This window comes from Phalacrocorax carbo, unplaced genomic scaffold (assembly GCF_963921805.1).
Source record: "Phalacrocorax carbo unplaced genomic scaffold, bPhaCar2.1 SCAFFOLD_357, whole genome shotgun sequence".
Taxonomy (NCBI): Eukaryota; Metazoa; Chordata; class Aves; order Suliformes; family Phalacrocoracidae; genus Phalacrocorax; species Phalacrocorax carbo.
Window position 1 is genome coordinate 2,363 of NW_026990468.1, and position 17,297 is coordinate 19,659.

General features: G+C 72.2%; 1 protein-coding gene across 1 annotated transcript; it reads left to right on the top strand.

Annotated features, from left to right (window-relative positions):
* Positions 1-2,655: 2,655 nt before the first annotated feature.
* Positions 2,656-17,078, top strand: LOC135311247 (phosphoribosylformylglycinamidine synthase-like; the record flags this gene model as incomplete). The annotated part of the gene is made up of 7 exons (XM_064440375.1): positions 2,656-2,820; positions 3,680-3,811; positions 6,956-7,186; positions 10,762-10,942; positions 11,895-11,978; positions 15,634-15,789; positions 17,019-17,078. Coding segments are annotated over 7 exons (1,009 nt in total), but the record flags the coding sequence as incomplete, so codon positions are not given.
* Positions 17,079-17,297: the final 219 nt, after the last annotated feature.

Consider the following 17,297-nt stretch of genomic DNA (forward strand, 5'->3'; position numbering starts at 1 on the left):
ACAGGGGGACATGGGGACAGGGGGACAGAGGGACATGGGGACATGGGGACAGGGGGACAGGGGGACAGGGGGACAGGGGGACAGAGGGACATGGGGACAGGGGGACAGGGGGACAGGGGGACATGGGGACATGGGGACATGGGGACATGGGGACAGGGGGACATGGGGACACGGGGACAGGGGGACAGGGGGACATGGGGACAGGGGGACGGGGGGACATGGGGACAGGGGGACGGGGGGACATGGGACAGGGGACATGGGGACAGGGGGACAGGGGGACATGGGGACAGGGGGACAGAGGGACATGGGGACATGGGACAGGGGGACATGGGGACAGGGGGACAGGGGGACATGGGGACATGGGGACAGGGGGACATGGGGACAGGGGGACAGGGGGACATGGGGACATGGGGACAGGGGGACATGGGGACAGGGGGACAGAGGGACATGGGGACATGGGGACATGGGGACAGGGGGACAGAGGGACATGGGGACAGGGGGACAGAGGGGACATGGGGACAGGGGGACATGGGGACAGGGGGACAGGGGGACATGGGGACAGGGGGACAGGGGGACAGGGGGACAGGGGGACAGGGGGACAGAGGGACATGGGGACAGGGGGACAGGGGGACAGGGGACATGGGGACATGGGGACATGGGACAGAGGGACATGGGGACAGGGGGACAGAGGGACATGGGGACAGGGGGACAGGGGGACAGGGGGACATGGGGACAGGGGGACAGGAGGACATGGGGGACAGGGGGACAGGGGGACAGGGGGACAGAGGGACATGGGGACAGGGGGACAGAGGGACATGGGGACAGGGGGACATGGGGACAGGGGGACAGGGGGACATGGGGACAGGGGGACAGGGGGACAGGGGGACAGGGGGACAGGGGGACAGAGGGACATGGGGACAGGGGGACAGGGGGACAGGGGGACATGGGGACATGGGGACATGGGGACAGAGGGACATGGGGACAGGGGGACAGAGGGACATGGGGACAGGGGGACATGGGGACAGGGGGACATGGGGACAGGGGGACAGGGGGACAGGGGGACAGGGGGACATGGGGACAGGGGGACATGGGGACAGGGGGACAGGGGGACAGGGGGACATGGGGACAGGGGGACATGGGGACATGGGGACAGGGGGACAGGGGGACAGGGGGACAGGGGGACATGGGGACAGGGGGACAGGGGGACAGGGGGACAGGGGGACATGGGGACAGGGGGACAGGGGGACATGGGGACATGGGGACAGTGGGACATGGGGACAGGGGGACATGGGGACAGGGGGACAGGGGGACAGAGGGACATGGGGACAGGGGGACATGGGGACAGGGGGATTTGGGGACAGGGGGACGGGGGACAGAGGGACACGGGGACAGGGGGACAGGGGGACGGGGGACAGAGGGACACGGGGACAGGGGGACAGAGGGACACGGGGACAGGGGGACATGGGGACAGGGGGACAGGGGGACATGGGGACAGGGGGACATGGGGGGACAGGGGGACAGAGGGACATGGGGACAGGGGGACAGAGGGACATGGGGACAGGGGGACAGGGGGACAGGGGGACAGGGGGACAGGGGGACATGGGGACATGGGGACAGGGGGACATGGGGACAGGGGGACATGGGGACAGGGGGACATGGGGACATGGGGACAGGGGGACAGGGGGACATGGGGACATGGGGACATGGGGACAGGGGGACATGGGGACAGGGGGACATGGGGACAGGGGGACAGGGGGACAGAGGGACATGGGGACAGGGGGACATGGGGACAGGGGGACATGGGGACAGGGGGACAGGGGGACAGAGGGACATGGGGACAGGGGGACAGAGGGACACGGGGACAGGGGGACATGGGGACAGAGGGACATGGGGACAGGGAGACAGGGGGACAGGGGGACAGAGGGACATGGGGACAGGGGGACATGGGGACAGGGGGACAGGGGGACAGGGGGACATGGGGACAGAGGGACACGGGGACAGGGGGACAGAGGGACACGGGGACAGGGGGACATGGGGACATGGGGACAGGGGGACAGGGGGACACCATGGGGACAGGGGGACAGGGGGACAGGGGGACAGGGGGACAGAGGGACACGGGGACAGGGGGACATGGGGACATGGGGACAGGGGGACATGGGGGGACATGGGGACATGGGGACAGGGGGACAGGGGGACATGGGGACAGGGGGACATGGGGACATGGGGACAGGGGGACACCATGGGGACAGGGGGACATGGGGACATGGGGACAGAGGGACACGGGGACAGGGGGACATGGGGACATGGGGACAGGGGGACAGGGGGACAGGGGGACAGGGGGACAGGGGGACATGGGGACAGAGGGACACGGGGACAGGGGGACATGGGGACACGGGGACAGGGGGACAGGGGGACATGGGGACATGGGGACAGGGGGACAGGGGGACAGGGGGACAGGGGGACAGGGGGACATGGGGACAGGGGGACACCATGGGGACAGGGGGACATGGGGACATGGGGACAGGGGGGGACAGGGGGACAGGGGGACACCATGGGGACAGGGGGACATGGGGACACCATGGGGACAGGGGGACATGGGGACACCATGGGGGCCGATGGGCCGTGGCACCAGGGCACCGGGACAGGGGGGCACAGGGAGGTCCCCGGGGTGCCTCTGGGGGCCCTGCTGACCCCCCCCCCCCCCAGATCGTGCTGGTGGATGACCTGGAGGCGCCCGTGCCCGAGGGGGGGTCCCACGAGGGGCTGCCCACCCCCGTCAACCTGGAGCTCGAGTGGGTGCTGGGCAAGATGCCCCGCAAGGTGAGGGGGGGCGGGGGTGGGGGCACCCCTGGGGGGACCCCGCTGCGGCCACCCATGGGGCTGGGACCTGAGGGGCACCCCTGGGGCGTTGGGGACCCCCCCTCCCAGTTGGGAATGGGGACACCCATGGTGGTGGGCACCCCCCCAGGAGGCCACCCAGTGGGGATGGGGACCCCCGTGATGATGGGGACCCCCAAGAGGCCACCCAATGGGGATGGGGACCCCCAAGAAGCCACCCAATGGGGATGGGGACCCCCGTGACGATGGGGACCCCCCAAGAGGCCACCCAATGGGGATGGGGACCCCCGTGATGATGGGGACCCCCAAGAGGCCACCCAGTTGGGATGGGGACCCCCGTGACGATGGGGACCCCCAAGAGGCCACCCAGTGGCGATGGGGACCCCCGTGATGATGGGGACCCCCAAGAGGCCACCCAATGGGGATGGGGACCCCCATGATGATGGGGACCCCCAAGAGGCCACCCAGTGGGGATGGGGACCCCCGTGATGATGGGGACCCCCAAGAGGCCACCCAGTGGGGATGGGGACCCCCGTGGGGATGGGGACCCCCAAGAGGCCACCCAGTGGGGATGGGGACCCCCGTGATGATGGGGACCCCCCAGTTGGGAATAGGGACCCCCATGATGGTGGGGACCCCCAAGAGGCCACCCAGTGGGGATGGGGACCCCCATGATGATGGGGACCCCCAAGAGGCCACCCAGTGGGGATGGGGACCCCCGTGATGATGGGGACCCCCAAGAAGCCACCCAATGGGGATGGGGACCCCCGTGATGATGGGGACCCCCCCGAGGCCACCCAGTGGGGACCCCCGCGATGCTGACGGAGCCCCCCGCCCCCAGGAGTTCGTGCTGCAGCGGGTGCCCCCCACCCTGCGCCCCCTGGCGCTGCCCCCCGCGCTGACGGTGCGGCAGGCGCTGGAGCGGGTCCTGCGGCTCCCGGCCGTGGCCAGCAAGCGCTACCTCACCAACAAGGTACCCGCGCCCCCCGGGCCCCCCGGGACCCCCACGGCACCCCATGGCACCCCACGGCAACCCCATGGCGCCCCATGGCACCCCGTGCCCCCCCGCGCCCCCCGGGCCCCCCGGGACCCCCACGGCACCCCATGGCGCCCCATGGCGCCCCACGGCACCCCATGGCGCCCCGCGCCCCACCGGGGCCCCCCCGGGCCCCCCATGGCACCCCATGGCACCACCGTGCCCCCCTGCACCTCCCCAGGGCCCCCCCGGGACCCCCACGGCACCCCATGGCCCCCCGCGCCCCCCTGCACCTCCCCAGGGCCCCCCCGGGACCCCCACGGCACCCCATGGCCCCCCCCGCGCCCCCCCTGCACCTCCCCAGGGCCCCCCCGGGACCCCCATGGCACCCCATGGCACCCCATGGCACCCCGTGCCCCCCCGTGCCCCCCCGGGACCCCCACGGCACCCCATGGCACCACCATGGCGCCCCATGGCACCCCATGGCACCCCACGGCACCCCGTGCCCCCCTGCACCTCCCCAGGGCCCCCCCGGGACCCCCACGGCACCCCATGGCACCCCGCGCCCCCCCCGGGTCCCCCACGGCACCCCATGGCGCCCCGCGCCCCACCGGGGCCCCCCCGGGCCCCCCATGGCACCCCATGGCACCCCGTGCCCCCCTGCACCTCCCCAGGGCCCCCCCGGGACCCCCACGGCACCCCATGGCGCCCCATGGCACCCCGTGCCCCCCTGCACCTCCCCAGGGCCCCCCCGGGACCCCCACGGCACCCCATGGCGCCCCGCGCCCCCCCGGGGCCCCCTGCGCCCCACCGTGTCCCCCTGCAGCCCCCCACAGCCCCCCCATGTCCCCAACCCCACCATGTCCCCAACCCCCCCCATCTCCCCAACCCCCCCATGTCCCCAACCCCCCCCATCTCCCCAACCCCCCCATGTCCCCAACCCCCCCCATGTCCCCAACCCCTCCATCTCCCCAACCCCCCCATGTCCCCAACCCCCTCCATCTCCCCAACCCCACCATGTCCCCAACCCCCCCATGTCCCCAAACCCCCCCATGTCCCCAACCCCCCCCATGTCCCCAAACCCCCCCATGTCCCCAACCCCCCCCATGTCCCCAAACCCCCCCATGTCCCCAACCCCCCCCATGTCCCCAAACCCCCCCATGTCCCCAACCCCCCCCATGTCCCCAAACCCCCCCATGTCCCCAACCCCCCTCCATCTCCCCAACCCCCTCCATGTCCCCAACCCCCCTCCATGTCCCCAACCCCCCCCATGTCCCCAACCCCCTCCATCTCCCCAACTCCCTCCATGTCCCCAACCCCCCCCATGTCCCCAACCCCCCCCATGTCCCCAACCCCCCCATGTCCCCAACCCCCTCCATCTCCCCAACCCCCTCCATGTCCCCAACCCCCCCCATGTCCCCAACCCCCTCCATCTCCCCAACTCCCTCCATGTCCCCAACCCCCCCCATGTCCCCAACCCCCCTCCATCTCCCCAACCCCCTCCATGTCCCCAACCCCCCCATGTCCCCAACCCCCCCATGTCCCCAACCCCCCCCATGTCCCCAACCCCCTCCATCTCCCCAACTCCCTCCATGTCCCCAACCCCCCCCATGTCCCCAACCCCCCTCCATCTCCCCAACCCCCTCCATGTCCCCAACCCCCCCATGTCCCCAACCCCCCCCATGTCCCCGACCCCCCCCATGTCCCCAACCCCCCCATGTCCCCAACCCCCCCCACGTCCCCAACCCCCCCATGTCCCCAACCCCCCCCATGTCCCCAACCCCCCCCACGTCCCCAACCCCCCCCATGTCCCCAACCCCCCCATGTCCCCAACCCCCCCCATGTCCCCAGCCCCCCCATGTCCCCAACCCCCCCATGTCCCCAACCCCCCCCATGTCCCCAACCCCCCCATGTCCCCAACCCCCCCATGTCCCCAACCCCCCCCATGTCCCCAGCCCCCCCATGTCCCCAACCCCCCCATGTCCCCAACCCCCCCCATCTCCCCAACTCCCCCCATGTCCCCAACCCCTCCATGTCCCCAACCCCCTCCATGTCCCCAACCCCCCCCATGTCCCCAACCCCCCCATCTCCCCAACTCCCCCCATGTCCCCAACCCCTCCATGTCCCCAACCCCCTCCATCTCCCCAACTCCCTCCATGTCCCCAACCCCCCCCATGTCCCCAACCCCCCTCCATCTCCCCAACCCCCTCCATGTCCCCAACCCCCCCATGTCCCCAACCCCCCCCATGTCCCCAACCCCCCCCATGTCCCCAACCCCCCTCCATCTCCCCAACCCCCCCCATGTCCCCGACCCCCCCCATGTCCCCAACCCCCCCATGTCCCCAACCCCCCCCACGTCCCCAACCCCCCCATGTCCCCAACCCCCCCCATGTCCCCAACCCCCCCCACGTCCCCAACCCCCCCCATGTCCCCAACCCCCCCATGTCCCCAACCCCCCCCATGTCCCCAGCCCCCCCATGTCCCCAACCCCCCCATGTCCCCAACCCCCCCCATGTCCCCAACCCCCCCATCTCCCCAACTCCCCCCATGTCCCCAACCCCTCCATGTCCCCAACCCCCTCCATGTCCCCAACCCCCCCCATGTCCCCAACCCCCCCATCTCCCCAACTCCCCCCATGTCCCCAACCCCTCCATGTCCCCAACCCCCTCCATCTCCCCAACTCCCTCCATGTCCCCAACCCCCCCCATGTCCCCAACCCCCCTCCATCTCCCCAACCCCCCCCATGTCCCCGACCCCCCCCATGTCCCCAACCCCCCCATGTCCCCAACCCCCCCCATGTCCCCAACCCCCCCATGTCCCCAACCCCCCCCATGTCCCCAACCCCCCCATGTCCCCAACCCCCCCCATGTCCCCAGCCCCCCCATGTCCCCAACCCCCCCATGTCCCCAACCCCCCCCATGTCCCCAACCCCCCCATGTCCCCAACCCCCCCCATGTCCCCAACCCCCCCCATGTCCCCAACCCCCCCATTTCCCCAACCCCCCCCATTTCCCCAACCCCCCCCATGTCCCCAACCCCCCCCATGTCCCCAAACCCCAACCCCCGCCCCCCCCCCGATCCCCGCAGCCCCCCCAGCCTGACGCCGCTGTCCCCCCCGGCTGGGGGGCGATGTGGGGCGCAGGTGGACCGCTCGGTGACGGGGCTGGTGGCGCAGCAGCAGTGCGTGGGGCCGCTGCACACGCCGCTGGCCGACGTGGCCGTGGTGGCCCTGTCCCACTTCGACACGGTGGGGGCGGCCACGGCGCTGGGGGAGCAGCCGCTCAAGGGGCTGCTGGATCCGGCCGCCGGCGCCCGCCTGGCCCTGGCCGAGGCGCTCACCAACCTCGTCTTCGCGCGCGTCACCGACCTCCGCGTGAGTACCGGCCCCCCGCCGCGGCGCCGTGGGGCGGCCGTGGGGCGGGTGACACGGGGATGGGGGGCTGGCACTGCGGCGGGGCCGTGGGGTGGCTCTGGGGTGGCTGTGGGGTGGCTGTGGGGTGGGTGACATGGGGCTGTGGGGGCTGGCACCGCGGCGGGGCCGTGGGGCGGGTGACACGGGGCTGGGGGGGCTGGCACTGCGGCGGGGCCGTGGGGCGGGTGACACGGGGCTGGGGGGGCTGGCACTGCGGCGGGGCCGTGGGGTGGCCGTGGGGCGGGTGACACGGGGCTGGGGGGGCTGGCACTGCAGCGGGGCCGTGGGGTGGCCGTGGGGTGGGTGACACGGGGCTGGGGGGGCTGGCACTGCGGCGGGGCCGTGGGGCGGCCGTGGGGTGGCCGTGGGGTGGGTGACACGGGGCTGGGGGGCTGGCACTGCGGCGGGGCCGTGGGGTGGCCGTGGGGTGGGTGACACGGGGCTGGGGGGGCTGGCACTGCGGCGGGGCCGTGGGGTGGCCATGGGGTGGGTGACACGGGGCTGGGGGGCTGGCACTGCGGCGGGGCCGTGGGGTGGCCATGGGGTGGGTGACACGGGGCTGGGGGGCTGGCACTGCGGCGGGGCCGTGGGGCGGCCGTGGGGTGGCCGTGGGGTGGGTGACACGGGGCTGGGGGGCTGGCACTGCGGCGGGGCCGTGGGGTGGCCATGGGGTGGGTGACACGGGGCTGGGGGGCTGGCACTGCGGCAGGGCCATGGGGTGGCCGTGGGGTGGCCATGGGGCGGGTGACACGGGGCTGGGGGGGGCTGGCACTGCGGCGGGGCTGTGGGGTGGCCGTGGGGTGGCCGTGGGGTGGCCGTGGGGGGCTGACGCGGCTGTGGGGGGACGTGTGGGGCGGGAGGTGGGGGGGCTGGGGGCTCCCCGGGGACAGCGCGGGGGGGCCGGGGGGGGCAGGAGGGGCTGGGACATGCGGCGGCTCTGACCTGTGCCCCCCCCCGTGTCCTTCTGTGTGTCCGTGTGTCCCCGTGTGTCCCTGTGTCTGTCCCCGTGTCCGTGTGTCCCCGTGTGTCCGTGTGTCCCCGTGTCCGTGTGTCCCCGTGTGTCCCCGTGTGTCCCCGTGTGTCCCCGTGTGTCCCCGTGTCTGTCCCCGTGTCTGTGTGTCCCCGTGTCCGTGTGTCCCCATGTCCGTGTGTCCCCGTGTGTCCCGTGTCCGTGTGTCCCCGTGTGTCCCCGTGTCCGTGTGTCCCCGTGTCCGTGTGTCCCCGTGTGTCCCCGTGTCCGTGTGTCCCCATGTCCGTGTGTCCCCGTGTGTCCCGTGTCCGTGTGTCCCCGTGTGTCCCCATGTCCGTGTGTCCCCGTGTGTCCCGTGTCCGTGTGTCCCCGTGTGTCCCCGTGTCCGTGTGTCCCCGTGTCCGTGTGTCCCCGTGTGTCCCCGTGTGTCCCGTGTCCGTGTGTCCCCGTGTCCGTGTGTCCCCGTGTCCGTGTGTCCCCGTGTGTCCCCGTGTGTCCCCGTGTGTCCCCGTGTGTCCCGTGTCCGTGTGTCCCCGTGTGTCCCCGTGTCTGTGTGTCCCCGTGTCCGTGTGTCCCCGTGTGTCCCCGTGTCCGTGTGTCCCCGTGTCCGTGTGTCCCCGTGTGTCCCCGTGTGTCCCCGTGTGTCCCCGTGTGTCCCCGTGTCCCCGTGTGTCTCCGTGTGTCCCCGTGTGTCCCCGTGTGTCCCCGTGTCCGTGTGTCCCCGTGTCCGTGTGTCCCCGTGTCCGTGTGTCCCCGTGTCCCCGTGTGTCTCCGTGTGTCCCCGTGTGTCCCCGTGTGTCCCCGTGTGTCCCGTGTCCGTGTGTCCCCGTGTCCGTGTGTCCCCGTGTCCCCGTGTGTCTCCGTGTGTCCCCGTGTGTCCCCGTGTGTCCCCGTGTGTCCCCGTGTCCGTGTGTCCCCGTGTGTCCCCGTGTGTCCCCGTGTGTCCCCGTGTGTCCCCGTGTCTGTCCCCGTGTCTGTGTGTCCCCGTGTCCGTGTGTCCCCATGTCCGTGTGTCCCCGTGTGTCCCGTGTCCGTGTGTCCCCGTGTGTCCCCGTGTCCGTGTGTCCCCGTGTCCGTGTGTCCCCGTGTCCGTGTGTCCCCGTGTGTCCCCGTGTGTCCCCGTGTGTCCCCGTGTCTGTCCCCGTGTCTGTGTGTCCCCGTGTCCGTGTGTCCCCATGTCCGTGTGTCCCCGTGTGTCCCGTGTCCGTGTGTCCCCGTGTGTCCCCGTGTCCGTGTGTCCCCGTGTCCGTGTGTCCCCGTGTGTCCCCGTGTGTCCCGTGTCCGTGTGTCCCCGTGTCCGTGTGTCCCCGTGTCCGTGTGTCCCCGTGTGTCCCCGTGTGTCCCGTGTCCGTGTGTCCCCGTGTCCGTGTGTCCCCGTGTCCGTGTGTCCCCGTGTGTCCCCGTGTGTCCCCGTGTGTCCCCGTGTGTCCCCGTGTGTCCCGTGTCCGTGTGTCCCCGTGTGTCCCCGTGTCTGTGTGTCCCCGTGTCCGTGTGTCCCCGTGTGTCCCCGTGTCCGTGTGTCCCCGTGTCCGTGTGTCCCCGTGTGTCCCCGTGTGTCCCCGTGTCCCCGTGTCCCCGTGTGTCCCCGTGTGTCCCCGTGTGTCCCCGTGTCCCCGTGTGTCCCCGTGTGTCCCCGTGTGTCCCCGTGTCCCGTGTGTCTCCGTGTGTCCCCGTGTGTCCCCGTGTGTCCCCGTGTGTCCCCGTGTGTCCCGTGTCCGTGTGTCCCCGTGTGTCCCCGTGTGTCCCCGTGTGTCCCCGTGTGTCTCCGTGTGTCCCCGTGTGTCCCCGTGTGTCCCGTGTCCGTGTGTCCCCGTGTGTCCCCGTGTGTCCCCGTGTGTCCCGTGTCCGTGTGTCCCCGTGTCCGTGTGTCCCCGTGTCCGTGTGTCCCCGTGTGTCCCCGTGTCCGTGTGTCCCCGTGTCCGTGTGTCCCCGTGTCCCCGTGTCCCCGTGTCCGTGTGTCCCCGTGTCCGTGTGTCCCCGTGGCCGTGTGTCCCCGTGTGTCCCCGTGTCCGTGTGTCCCCGTGTCCGTGTGTCCCCGTGTCCCCGTGTCCCGTGTCCCCGTGTCCGTGTGTCCCGTGTCCGTGTGTCCCCGTGTGTCCCCGTGTCCGTGTGTCCCCGTGTGTCCCCGTGTCCCCGTGTCCGTGTGTCCCCATGTCCGTGTGTCCCCGTGTCCGTGTGTCCCGTGTCCGTGTGTCCCCGTGTCCGTGTGTCCCCGTGTGTCCCCGTGTCCGTGTGTCCCGTGTCCGTGTGTCCCCGTGTCCCCGTGTCCGTGTGTCCCGTGTCCGTGTGTCCCGTGTCCGTGTGTCCCCGTGTCCGTGTGTCCCCGTGTCCGTGTGTCCCGTGTCCGTGTGTCCCCGTGTGTCCCCGTGTGTCCCCGTGTCCGTGTGTCCCGTGTCCGTGTGTCCCCGTGTGTCCCCGTGTGTCCCCGTGTGTCCCCGTGTCCGTGTGTCCCCGTGTGTCCCCGTGTGTCCCCGTGTCCGTGTGTCCCCGTGTGTCCCCGTGTGTCCCCGTGTGTCCCCGTGTCCGTGTGTCCCGTGTCCGTGTGTCCCCGTGGCCGGGCCGGCAGGACGTGAAGTGCTCGGGGAACTGGATGTGGGGGGGGAAGGCGGGGCCGGAGGGCGGGGCGCTGCTGGCGGCCTGCGAGGGGCTGGTGGGGCTCCTGCACCGCCTGGGCGTGGCCGTGGACGGCGGCAAGGACTCGCTCAGCATGGCCGCGCGCGTCGGCACCGACACCGTCCTGGCGCCCGGTGAGGGGCGGGGCGGGGCGGGGCGGGGCGGGGCACGGGGTGGGCGGGGCACGGGGCGGGCGGGGCACGGGGCGGGGCACGGGGGAATGGGGGGGCAGGGCACGGGGCAGGGTGGGGGCATGGGGGGCGGGGCACAGGGCGGGGTGGGGCGGGGCACAAGGCGGGGCAGGGGCACGGGCGGGGCGGGGCACAAGGCGGGGCGGGGGGCGGGGCACGGGGGGGCGGGGCAGGGGTGCAGCGGGGTCGGAGGGACCCACGGGTGTCACCGCTGGGAGGACGGGACGTGGTGCCACCACGGGTCACCAGTGACACCATGGTGACGTCATGGGTGACACTATGGTGATGTCATGGGTGCCACTATGGTGGTGTCATGGGTGACACTATGGTGACGTCATGGGTGACACCATGGTGGTGTCATGGGTGACACTATGGTGACGTCATGGGTGCCACCATGGTGACATCATGGGTGCCACCATGGTGGTGTCATGGGTGCCACCATGGTGACATCATGGGTGCCACCATGGTGGTGTCATGGGTGCCACCATGGTGGTGTCATGGGTGCCACCATGGTGACATCATGGGTGACACTATGGTGATGTCATGGGTGCCACCACCATGGTGACATCATGGGTGCCACCATGGTGACGTCATGGGTGCCATTATGGTGACGTCATGGGTGCCACCATGGTGATGTCATGGGTGCCACCATGGTGACATCATGGGTGCCATTATGATGATGCCATGGGTGCCACCACCATGGTGATGTCACGGGTGCCACCATGGTGACGTCATGGGTGCCACTATGGTGATGCCATGGGTGCCACCACCATGGTGACATCAAGGGTGCCACCACCATGGTGCCGTCACGGGCGCCCCACGGTGACACCCCAAGCCCCCCATGACCCCCTGCCCCCTGGTGACCCCCCCGTGACCCCCCTTGACCCCCACCCAGGCACCCTGGTGGTCTCGGCCTACGCCGTCTGCCCCGACATCACGGCCACCGTCACCCCTGACCTCAAGTGTCCGGGGGGCAAAGGTCAGTGACCCCGGGGGGTTTGGGGTGCCCCGGGGGGGCCAGCACCGCCCCATAGGGGTTGGGGGTGCCCTGAGGGAGCCAGCACCGCCCCATAGGGGTTTGGGGTGCCCCGGGGGGGCCAGCACCGCCCCATAGGGGTTGGGGGTGCCCTGAGGGAGCCAGCACCGCCCCATGGGGGTTTGGGGTGCCCCGGGGGAGCCAGCACCGCCCCATGGGGGTTTGGGGTGCCCCGGGGGAGCCAGCACCGCCCCATAGGGGTTTTGGGGTGCCCCGGGGGAGCCAGCACCGCCCCATAGGGGTTTAGGGTGCCCTGAGGGAGCCAGCACCGCCCCATGGGGGTTTGGGGTGCCCCGGGGGAGCCAGCACCGCCCCATAGGGGTTTTGGGGCGCCCTGAGGGAGCCAGCACCGCCCCATAGGGGTTGGGGGTGCCCTGAGGGAGCCAGCACCGCCCCATGGGGGTTTTGGGGTGCCCTGGGGGAGCCAGCACCGCCCCATAGGGGTTTGGGGGTGCCCTGGGGGAGCCAGCACCGCCCCATAGGGGTTTCGGGGTGCCCTGAGGGAGCCAGCACCACCCCATAGGGGTTTGGGGTGCCCTGAGGGGGCCAGCACCGCCCCATAGGGGTTTGGGGTGCCCTGGGGGAGCCAGCACCGCCCCATAGGGGTTTGGGGTGCCCCGGGGGGGCCAGCACCGCCCCATAGGGGTTTGGGGTGCCCTGGGGGAGCCAGCACCGCCCCATAGGGGGTTTTGGGGTGCCCTGAGGGAGCCAGCACCGCCCCATAGGGGTTTGGGGTGCCCTGAGGGAGCCAGCACCGCCCCATAGGGGTTTTGGGGTGCCCTGAGGGGGCCAGCACCGCCCCATAGGGGTTTGGGGTGCCCCGGGGGAGCCAGCACCGCCCCATAGGGGTTTGGGGTGCCCTGAGGGGGCCAGCACCGCCCCATAGGGGTTTGGGGTGCCCCGGGGGAGCCAGCACCGCCCCATAGGGGTTTGGGGTGCCCTGGGGGAGCCAGCACCGCCCCATAGGGGTTTAGGGTGCCCCGAGGGAGCCAGCACCGCCCCATAGGGGTTTTTGGGGTGCCCCGAGGGGGCCAGCACCGCCCCATAGGGGTTTTTGGGGTGCCCCGAGGGGGCCAGCACCGCCCCATAGGGGTTTTGGGGCGCCCTGAGGGAGCCAGCACCGCCCCATAGGGGTTTTGGGGTGCCCTGAGGGAGCCAGCACCGCCCCATAGGGGTTTTGGGGTGCCCTGAGGGAGCCAGCACCGCCCCATAGGGGTTTTGGGGTGCCCTGAGGGAGCCAGCACCGCCCCATAGGGGGTTTGGGGTGCCCCGGGGGAGCCAGCACCGCCCCATAGGGGTTTGGGGTGCCCTGAGGGAGCCAGCACCGCCCCATAGGGGTTTGGGGTGCCCCGGGGGGGCCAGCACCGCCCCCATAGGGGTTTTTGGGGTGCCCTGAGGGAGCCAGCACCGCCCCATAGGGGTTTTGGGGTGCCCTGAGGGGGCCAGCACCGCCCCATAGGGGTTTTGGGGTGCCCTGAGGGGGCCAGCACCGCCCCATAGGGGTTTTGGGGTGCCCCGGGGGAGCCAGCACCGCCCCATAGGGGTTTTGGGGTGCCCTGAGGGGGCCAGCACCGCCCCATAGGGGTTTTGGGGTGCCCCGGGGGAGCCAGCACCGCCCCATAGGGGTTTTGGGGTGCCCTGAGGGAGCCAGCACCGCCCCATAGGGGTTTTGGGGTGCCCCGGGGGAGCCAGCACCGCCCCATAGGGGTTTTGGGGGTGCCCTGAGGGGGCCAGCACCGCCCCATAGGGGTTTCGGGGTGCCCCGGGGGAGCCAGCACCGCCCCATAGGGGTTTGGGGTGCCCTGAGGGAGCCAGCACCGCCCCATGGGGGTTTGGGGTGCCCTGAGGGAGCCAGGCACCGCCCCATAGGGGTTTCGGGGTGCCCTGAGGGAGCCAGCACCGCCCCATAGGGGTTTTGGGGTGCCCCGGGGGAGCCAGCACCGCCCCATAGGGGTTTGGGGTGCCCTGGGGGAGCCAGCACCGCCCCATGGGGGTTTGGGGTGCCCCGAGGGAGCCAGCACCGCCCCATAGGGGTTTTGGGGTGCCCTGAGGGAGCCAGCACCGCCCCATAGGGGTTTGGGGTGCCCTGGGGGAGCCAGCACCGCCCCATAGGGGTTTTCGGGGTGCCCTGGGGGAGCCAGCACCGCCCCATAGGGGTTTGGGGTGCCCTGGGGGGGCCAGCAACGCCCCATAGGGGTTTGGGGTGCCCTGAGGGAGCCAGCACCGCCCCATAGGGGTTTAGGGTGCCCTGAGGGAGCCAGCACCGCCCCATAGGGGTTTGGGGGTGCCCTGAGGGAGCCAGCACCGCCCCATAGGGGGTTTGGGGTGCCCCGGGGGGCCAGCACCGCCCCATAGGGGTTTTGGGGTGCCCCGAGGGGGCCAGCACCGCCCCATAGGGGTTTGGGGTGCCCTGAGGGGGGCCAGCACCGCCCCATAGGGGTTTTGGGGTGCCCCGGGGGAGCCAGCACCGCCCCATAGGGGTTTTGGGGTGCCCCGAGGGGGCCAGCACCGCCCCATAGGGGGTTTGGGGTGCCCTGAGGGGGCCAGCACCGCCCCATAGGGGTTTGGGGTGCCCCGGGGGAGCCAGCACCGCCCCATAGGGGTTTAGGGTGCCCTGAGGGAGGCCAGCACCGCCCCACAGGGGTTTTGGGGTGCCCTGGGGGAGCCAGCACCGCCCCATAGGGGGTTTTGGGGTGCCCTGGGGGAGCCAGCACCGCCCCATAGGGGTTTTCGGGGTGCCCTGGGGGAGCCAGCACCGCCCCATAGGGGTTTTTGGGGTGCCCCGAGGGAGCCAGCACCACCCCATAGGGGTTTGGGGTGCCCTGAGGGAGCCAGCACCGCCCCATAGGGGGTTTGGGGTGCCCCGGGGGGGCCAGCACCACCCCATAGGGGTTTGGGGTGCCCCGGGGGAGCCAGCACCGCCCCATAGGGGTTTGGGGTGCCCTGAGGGAGCCAGCACCGCCCCATAGGGGTTTGGGGTGCCCCGGGGGAGCCAGCACCGCCCCATAGGGGTTTGGGGGTGCCCTGAGGGAGCCAGCACCGCCCCATAGGGGTTTGGGGTGCCCCGGGGGAGCCAGCACCGCCCCATAGGGGTTTTGGGGTGCCCCGGGGGAGCCAGCACCGCCCCATAGGGGTTTGGGGTGCCCCGGGGGAGCCAGCACCGCCCCATGGGGGTTTTTGGGGTGCCCCGAGGGAGCCAGCACCGCCCCATAGGGGTTTTTGGGGTGCCCCGGGGGAGCCAGCACCGCCCCATAGGGGTTGGGGGTGCCCTGGGGGAGCCAGCACCGCCCCATAGGGATTTGGGGGTGCCCTGGGGGAGCCAGCACCGCCCCATGGGGGTTTTTGGGGTGCCCTGGGGGGGCGGCCCAGCACCGCCCCATAGGGGTTTGGGGTGCCCTGAGGGAGCCAGCACCGCCCCATAGGGGTTTGGGGTGCCCCGGGGGAGCCAGCACCGCCCCATAGGGGTTTTCGGGGTGCCCTGGGGGAGCCAGCACCGCCCCATAGGGGTTTCGGGGTGCCCTGGGCGGTGGGCTGAAGCCCGGGGGGTGTTGGGGCGCCTTTGGGGTGCCGCCCCCCCATGGATTTCGGGGTGCCGCAGGAGCCCTGCTGTGGGTGCAGCTGAGCCCGGGGCGGCACCGCCTGGGGGGCAGCGCCCTGGCCCAGGTCTTCTCGCAGCTGGGGGACGCCTGCCCCGACCTGGAGCACCCCGAGATCTTGGACGCCGCCTTCCGCGTCACCCAGCGCCTCATCGAAGGTGGGTGCTGGGGGGGGGCACCCCCCAAGGGGGGTGTGGGGGGGCGGGGGGGGGGACTGGGGGGGTTTGGGGTGGGGGAGGATTTGGGGTGTCTGGGGGTTTTGGGGGTGGGGGGTGGGTTTAGGGTGTGGAGGGGTTTGGGGCGCGGGGGGGGATCGGGGCGCGGCGGGAGGTTTGGGGTGGGGGGGGGGTGGGGGTCGGGGTGCCGTGGGGTGACAGGGGGTGCCATGGGGTGCCGCGGGGTGCCATGGGGTGCCGTGGGGTGACACTGGGTGCCATGGGGTGACGCTGGGTGCCGTGGGGTGCCGTGGGGTGACACGCTGGGTGCCGTGGGGTGCCGTGGGGTGACACTGGGTGCTGTGGGGTGCCGCGGGGTGCTGTGGGGTGACACTGGGTGCTGTGGGGTGCTGTGGGGTGACGCTGGGTGCCGTGGGGTCACACTGGGTGCCGTGGGGTGCCATGGGGTGCCGCTGGGTGCCGCGGGGTGCCGCTGGGTGCCGCTGGGTGCTGCTGGGTGCCGCGGGGTGCTGTGGGGTGACGCTGGGTGCCGTGGGGTGCTGTGGGGTGCCATGGGGTGACGCTGGGTGCCGTGGGGTGCCGTGGGGTGGCCGCGGGGGTGCCGTGGGGTGACGCTGGGTGCCGTGGGGTGCCGCGGGGGTGCCGTGGGGTGCCATGGGGTGCCGTGGGGTGCCATGGGGTCACACTGGGTGCCGTTGGGGTGACGCTGGGTGCCGTGGGGTGCCGTGGGGTGCCGCAGGGTGCCGTGGGGTGACGCTGGGTGCCATGGTGGTGCCGTGGGGTGCCGTGGGGTGCCATGGGGTCACACTGGGTGCCGTGGGGCGCCGTGGGGTCACACTGGGTGCCATGGGGTGCCATGGGGTCACACTGGGTGCCGTGGGGCGCCGTGGGGTGCCGTGGGGTGCCGTGGGGTGCCATGGGGTGCCGTGGGGCGCCGTGGGGTGCCATGGGGTGCTGTGGGTGCAGAGCGGGCGCTGAGCGCGGGGCCACGACGTGAGCGACGGGGGGCTGCTGGGCTGCCTGCTGGGTGCTGTGGGGTGCCGTGGGGTGCCATGGGGTGCCGTCGGGCGCCGTGGGGTGCCATGGGGTGCTGTGGGTGCAGAGCGGGTGCGCTGAGCGCGGGGCCACGACGTGAGCGACGGGGGGCAGCTGGGCTGCCTGCTGGGTGCCGTGGGGTGCCGTGGGGGTGCCATGGGGTGCTGTGGGTGCAGAGCGGGCGCTGAGCGCGGGCCACGACGTGAGCGACGGGGGGCTGCTGGGCTGCCTGCTGGGTGCCGTGGGGTGCCGTGGGGTGCCATGGGGTGCCATGGGGGTGCCGTGGGGTGCCATGGGGTGCCATGGGGTGCCATGGGTGCCATGGGGCGCCATGGGTGCCGTGGGGTGCCATGGGGTGCTGTGGGTGCAGAGCGGGCGCTGAGCGCGGGCCACGACGTGAGCGACGGGGGGGCTGCTGGGCTGCCTGCTGGGTGCCGTGGGGTGCCATGGGGTGC